Raw genomic sequence first — 7522 nt, 5'->3', positions numbered from 1 at the left:
AAAATGAAAGGAATCCCAAAGAAATGGGACTTGTAAAGCAATCTAAAACAATTCAAATTAGCCACAGACGGGCATTGACGCACAGGTTGTAACACGCATACTAATCGGTGTGACATCTTAGGGAACTAAGTCAGCCTGGAAGAATAGTTTTAATGACATCAAATGCATCAGACACGACTGTACTTGAAGGCTTTATAGGTTATCAGGCATTGTCATGGAATAAATATTCAGAAAATGTAGATGGCATAAGGCGGTGTTGAAATGTTAAGCACTGCTATAACTCCTTTAAGAGTTTTTAAAAATTATTTTCACATTGATTTACAAGCTACAGTTACGTGTTTATAATAATAAGGATAATATATGTATTTGTCCCTGAAAGTATATATTTCTCTACTTGACTTTCCCTTGATAAAGGTATGTAAACATACCGAACGTTGGGAAGTTGGCTCTTACCATTTGTAGTATTATTAGTAGTATTATTATTATAAACGTAACTTGTAAGGGTTTGTAAAAATAACAAATGTACCTTGTTCTGAATCCACTAGAGGGAGCAGTTATACTTGATAGTGCTGGCATCTAGTGTAAGCCGAGGGAAGTGCACTTTATACCTCTGTGCATAGCAGGTATCAATTGTGTTACATTGTAGGGTTCAGTGGTGGAATAAAAAAATAAATACATGCACATAAGAATTTACAACCAGCATGGGCCCCCAATATAAGAATTGCAATCACAAGTTAAATAAAAGCTCACAGTGTACCATGCAACACAAACTTCAAATATGACTAACTAAATTATTAAAATACATGTAGTAATGTAACAAATGTACTATTGGCAAAGAATATATTTTGCAAGCTATTTTGGGGATAATTGAATTAATTCATTTATTCTGCAACAGACAACTTTCTTGTGTAGAAACGGCATTGGAATCTATTTTTGCATAGTCCAAGATTTTTACACTTTGAAAAAATAAATATTCCAGTATTCTAATACTCAGGAGGAGTCTACAATCTTTTGCGCATGCATGTCTTTTTTAATATATTCCACTCCTGGCAACAACAGAAGAAAAGGAAAATCCCAATGCTCCAGTATTTTTCCATACCAGTGTGATGTTTCCTTTTGTCCTTGGCAGGGAGTCCGGCTTTGGACTACCTAATAAGAGCCGAGGTGTACATTGTCTTCAACATTGACCGCTCTGGTCACATGAGCAAAAAAAAAACAACAAAAAAAAAAACATGATTGCACTTGAGAAGGCATTGAAAAGGGCAAACAGGACGTAACGCTATGAGTTTTGAGGATGTTAAACTATTTAAATCTATCGAATCTAGAAAAAAAAAAGATGGAGAAACTGAATGTGTATACAGTTTAACGATTAAAACAGTGCAACTAAACGACTTAGACAGAAGACGGAGACTGGAAGCACTTTTTTCCTATAGAATAATACATGCTAGTGTGAGAAATTGATCACCGAATGATGTTGTTGCAGCTAAAACACTTATTTAATAAACCACCTGATACTGCCCTGGGGTAAATGGTGCGCAACAAGAAGCAAGCCTTAGTGGGGCTGTTAGCAAAGTTAAGTGGATTACAGACAAATGCCAACCGAAACGTCTACAAATCAAAGCAGTTATTGTGTTCACCATGTAGAGTGTGACAGGCTAACAGAGAGATGGACGGACATGTCTAGCGCATACAGTTCCCCATTTTTTTAAAAAGTGACCCTAAAAAGCAGTCTGTTTATACTGAATATTTGTAATATATTAGAACTGGAGTAATATACAGTACTATTTGTTTTTAAACATGTTCCATCTTTAAATAGCCCCTCTATATACAAGCACTTCGAGTGAAACAGCAGCATGGAAATGCATGCTTTCTTTACAGTGTCATCCCCTTTTTGTGATACTCCTTAAACTTCACTTGCGGAGTGCCTTCTTAACATCATGGTGCTGTCATAGTGAACCCATAATCTGAACCTTCATTGCCTCCACAATGGGTTGTGGTCCTGCCAATTCAAAATATACAATTTGTATTTATTTTGTAGTGTATTGTCAAACATTAATATCCAATGCAATGGTTATTCTTTCCTTAGGCTCAGGACACTTGTTCGAAGCCATTGACTGGGTGTTATCAGATAATGCCATTAGTGTGAAAAGACAAAGTTCTTTTGAGTATTTAGATAAAGATCACAGCATGCATATCATTTCTTAAGAGGATTTCAAGGACTAAAAAACAGACATTTTGTAAAGCAGTAATACATGCACTTAGAGTTTTTATACCATTGTGCAATCACTGGAGATATAGTGGCATTGATATAGTGGATTAACACATGTTTCTGACAGTTTTTTCACTCATTTAAGTTCCATCTTGATAACCATTTATCCAATTGTGATGAAACATGATACAAACATTAATTAGATCAAGTTGTTGAGGTTTCAGAATATGGGTAATAATGACCAATATTTGAGTTCTGGTCTCTGATTGGTTGCGCGTGCAAATGTGCTATCAAAAAGAAGACACTACTTTTGTGCTTTTACACCAGGGGTTTCATTTATTTGAGAAGAAAATGATCAGATTTACAACTACAAATTTGCAGCTTTTCAAATGAACTTTTTAAGGAAAGATCCTTTGAATATTTAAAATGTCCCTTTAACCAATTAAAGAACCAAATGATTTAAAAAAAAATAAAAAATCAGAACATACATGTAAGTTGTATTTATGTAATTGTATTCATCATTACATGTATACTTAACTTTTGCTGTTGACAACATTTAAGTAAATAGGTAGATGCCAGTTAAAATTACACAGTAGCCTGCCCTCAAACGAGGACAATGGCACTTAACGGGTTAAGCTTGGTAAATAGTTAAAGGTACTCATAAAGCTGGGAGGGGCCCTGGTCCATCAACAGTTCAATAATACATCATGATGCCTAACAGTAGATGGCTACCTAATCTGACCCTATGGGTACTTTCTTTCTAGGCTCCTCATCATCCTGCAAATAGCAGTGTGTAATGCGTTTATCCATTGCCCAGGGGCCAAATGAGTAATAGGTATGAGTCAACAGCTGTAACGAACAAATGTTGAAGGACACCTGCCAATCAATCCATTTGTTTTGGGCCACACATATGACATTCATGGATTTACAGGCTTCAGTAGAGACATAAAATGTAGGATTGTATCCATTTTATATGGACTAAGCCATATACCGGTATTTAAAAGCCCACAATTTAAACCAAAATGTTGAATCATTTGTATAGTTACAACTTGCAGATAAATCCTAAAAAAAAAGAAAACAGTTACTATAATTACACCATCTGCCTCCGACAGGAAACCTTTGTGGAGGCAGTGAAACCTCTGCATTTTTTTAAAATAAGTTTTCTCTACTGTGTTTTCAGGGAGGAAAAAATAAATAAATTGCATGGATCTGTTTTATTTATGCACGGGTCCCATTTTCATTTCCTTTTCAGTGAAGACGCCCGCCGCTGTTGTTTTCTGTGATTATAAAGCACGGTTCTTGTTAGTAAACCCAAGCGGCCCACGCCCAGGGAGAGGGTCACTCACACCAGCACGCACGCGCAAAGCTCTCTTTGGTGTCAAACATGGCTGTGCTTTTGGATAAAGAAAAATGCTGAATTGTCTTGGCGGAGCTAACAAATTCAACCAAACATGTCGAGGCTGGTTGATTATTTGATTGTCGTGGGATACGATCATGAAAAGACTGGTGAGTTTGCGAAGGCGTCCGATGTAATAATTGGGTGGGCAACGCTGTGGTTTCCTCAGGGCCGTTGTCAGTGGGATAGGGTACTGTGGAAATCTGAATGTGAAATAGGATTCTTTTCAACCAATTTAATTTAATTGTTTTAAATACAAACAAAGGTGGCATGTGGAATTTTCTGCCGGCGTCATGAAATAAAACGTTATTTGGAAGCGTTGGTAGACAAAATAATTGCTAACATCTGTTGCTTCTAACTGATAATTTGAATTTTTACTGGAACAAATCACTCTGTCACATCCTGAATGAGCAGTGAGTGACGTGCAGGGATTGTCTAGCCTCGAGTTCAATTGAAAAGAATAAAAACAGCAAACGCGGGATTATCTTTGCATAAAGCGCTCCGTCTTGCTATTAAAATGGTTTGCTGCTATGAATAGAATGTTAGAACTTAAACACGCTGTTGTTTTGTCAACATTCTCTGTGCTTTACACTATTCGCTGTATGTGCAGCGTATTTTCTGTGCATCATAACATCAGCAGCAGCCAATAAATATGGGGACTAAAGGATATTATTTTCTCTTGTTCCGTATTCATTATATTTGCATACTTCACCTTTTGCTTAGGCACTGTGCACTCAAAGTCAAAATAATAGTAGCGCAGGTAATGCAGGTCATTTAAAATGTCCTTCGTGCTCAGATGCCTTTATTTAGATGTCTGAATGGTGATGGTCGTATGATGGACACTATGTAATATGTTAATGCAATATTTTGTATTGCATGTATGTAGCAATGGCTCCTGTCGTGTGATCTGCATCACGTATATGTAAAAGTGCTTACAACGTCTAATGAAAAAGATAATACTTTCAGGTGCAACTATATAACTGAACCTGCCAATTATTCTGATACAGTCCAGATGCATTTTAGCCATTAAAAACTTTAATAAAATATAATTTGTACTGCAACACTGTATGAATGCAGCGAGATGCATTTGAATGCTCTAACATAGATTTATGTACCTGAACTGGAAAGCAAACGTGCTTGATGAAAATTAAAATCCACTAAAATACACCTCAATAATATATGTGCTTGTAAACTTGACAGTGTATGACTTTATTTTCTTCTGATGGGTGCTGGAGATTTCTGCATGACAGAATGATTGCTAATGAGCTGCCAATCAGCTTTGGAAACAAGTGAAGCATGTGCATTAGCATTGTAATTTCCGATTTATAAATGTGGGTCGGGGCTGATGAATATGAAGTGTTTAGCAAATTTGGTTAGGTTACACAGCTACACTATAAGGATACAGGCAGATATGGTATTGTTGATGTCATAATTATACGCAGTGTGGGTAGTTTTCTTGACGAGCTCTCAATCTATTACGTACATTGCTTTCTTCCAAAAGTAAAAACAAAAACACAGCCTCCATGTTGTCACACAAAACTTCATGATATGCATGTAATGATGCCCGAGTTCAGTGGTTTGTTTAAACAGGGATTGCACTCACTTCAGTAATGAAAGGTGTTTTTGTACAACAAACAAGCGCAGCGAGTCCCGTTTGTAAATACGGTTGTCGAGCCAACTGCAGTGTGTGTGTGTGTGTGTGTAAGTAGCCTTAATTCATTCGTAATGTGAATCGTTTTCCTTGTTGTTAATGTATTAGTTCATTTTAGTATGCTCTATGTTTACTAAACTGGGAACACTGTTTTAGTTCTATGGAGTTTAATGATACTTTTCCAGATTCATTGTGTTTCTTTGTTAGTTTGACACAATCAGTAAATATGTTTAGTGTAAACGGATCCGTTTATTTAATGGCAGTTCTTGTACACGTTTTACATGTATTTGTAAACGCGGACACCCTTGTTCTGATAGTTTGTGTTTGTTTGTAAATTAATTTATTCTATTAATCTCCAAACTGTGTTGCTTCAAAGTTTTCTCATTGCATGTGAGTTTGAGCCATTCAGGCTTTTGCTGTGAGCTGAATTTGACAAATCACAGATGGGAATTTAGCTTTGTATAATACAGTCACAGTAAAATCTAGAGCACCTCATACCCTTATGCAAGGTTTATTTTTTTATTTTCATCCCTGTCCTAAAACACCCCAGCTGCAATGACATTACTTTCACACAATTAGTGCTTTTAAATGTTTATTGCTGCATTTAATTGACGGGTGAATGTTGGTTGGAATAATCAATCCGTGCCTGTGGCCCTTACAAATATTGAATACATTCTAGAGTGCCAATTTGTCAACAAGTTACATAAAATAATGCATGTGATTTGAATATTGTGGAGCATTAGACTTGTAATGTTGTTATTGTTTACAGTTCACAAGTGAACAAGGTTACCTTTGCAGTTAAAGTTAGGCTTATATGTTTCCTCTATAATCATTATTTATTATTATTATTATTATTATTTGTTTATTTAGCAGACGCCTTTATCCAAGGCGACTTACAGAGACTAGGGTGTGTGAACTATGCATCAGCTGCAGAGTCACTTACAACTACGTCTCACCCGAAAGACGGGGCACAAGGAGGTTAAGTGACTTGCTCAGGGTCACACGAGTCAGTGGCTGAGGTGGGATTTGAACCAGCGACCTCCTGGTTACAAGCCCTTTTCTTTAACCACTGGACCACACAGCCTCCTATCATGATACAGTAGGATTGTGCTGGCGGCCTTCTCTGGGACCTGGGCCTAGATCACATTTATTGCAACGCCAACGCCATATAAAGTATAGCAATGGCACCACTGTAAATCTTGAATGCATCCAGGCCCTGTACATTTTAAAGGGGTCGTTCTGATTAAAACATAAGCATTGCCATTAAAGGAAATTGGAACAAGTTGCACCTGCTGTGACTGAAAGTGAGATTTAACTCCCTGCATTTTCTTACTGCGATGTCTGACTCTTTCTCTGTCATGCACTTTAGATGCGTGTCATGCTTCAGGCAGAAGGAAACGCTTTACAAATGGAAGATACTGTTTTTATTCTCAGCAGGTGCAAGGGATAGGATTTGATTTTTAAAAAGTGCACTTGTCTGTTGAAATGCAAGGTGGTTTGTGAATCAGTCTCGTTGGGGATGTATTCAGTATCTACAGTAGGACCTGAAAAAGAAAGAGAGCATAGATATGGTTTCCGAGACGAGGGCGGGGGGAAGTGACGAGACCCTGAGGTTTCCCATGTGAAAATGTGGTATTTGAGGACACAGATTTTCACCTCAGTGGTTTTGTAATTTTCAGTCTAAAGTCTGCAGTTAGGTTGTTATGGAAATCGACCACAGTTAGGCTATTTTATAAACACATGGCTGTGAAATCCTGTCTACTCAAAGCATAATAGAAAGCAAACAATACAAAAACTGCATAACAAAAAATGATTGTAGTTGATGTGTGTGTGCTTTCCTGTAGAGCTATAGCATAAGGTTTTGCATCACCCTATAGAATTAACTAATTTTTCTTCATAAAGACGACTGAAACCTGCTGAATAATGTTACGTTAACATATTGAATTACATGTACTTCATGAAAAACTGAGAAATTGAAAAATGTGACATTTCGAAATCTAACATGACTTTTGCAAAAAGGTACAGAAAAACAAACGCTAATCTGCTGTTATTTCTAAACGATTTATGCTGAAATGACCTTGTACAACCTGACAACATACCCATTGTTTAATGTTTAATTAAATAAGGGTTATTTAGATTTAAATGGATTAGGGGTCAGTATAGTCAATGATATAATCTAAAGCAATAACAAGCTTTTTTTTTTTCTTGAGCTGTTTTTAATTGTTTTTCACTAGACTAACCGTTTGCCTTCTTTGTAGAGTCCTGT

At 36.7% G+C, this 7522-nt stretch overlaps 1 protein-coding gene across 5 annotated transcripts in view; it reads left to right on the top strand.

The window, feature by feature from the left end:
• Window positions 1–3438: 3438 nt before the first annotated feature.
• LOC117434735 (myotubularin-related protein 13-like) overlaps window positions 3439–7522 on the top strand; it is a 133746-nt gene continuing 129662 nt past the window's right edge. For 2 of the 5 annotated variants that reach the window (XM_059003312.1, XM_059003311.1), the window contains exon 1: window positions 3442–3715. In XM_059003312.1, coding sequence (XP_058859295.1) covers window positions 3661–3715 — 55 coding nt within the window. In that variant the 5' untranslated portion in view covers window positions 3442–3660. Of the gene's footprint in view, window positions 3716–7522 lie in introns of all 5 variants that reach the window. The other 3 variants (XM_059003310.1, XM_059003309.1, XM_059003314.1) reach the window with 3 other exon arrangements.

Source organism: Acipenser ruthenus, chromosome 28 (genome assembly GCF_902713425.1).
Source record: "Acipenser ruthenus chromosome 28, fAciRut3.2 maternal haplotype, whole genome shotgun sequence".
NCBI classification, from domain to species: domain Eukaryota; kingdom Metazoa; phylum Chordata; class Actinopteri; order Acipenseriformes; family Acipenseridae; genus Acipenser; species Acipenser ruthenus.
Note: the sequence above shows the minus strand (reverse complement) of the source record. Positions and strands in the feature narration are given on the sequence as shown.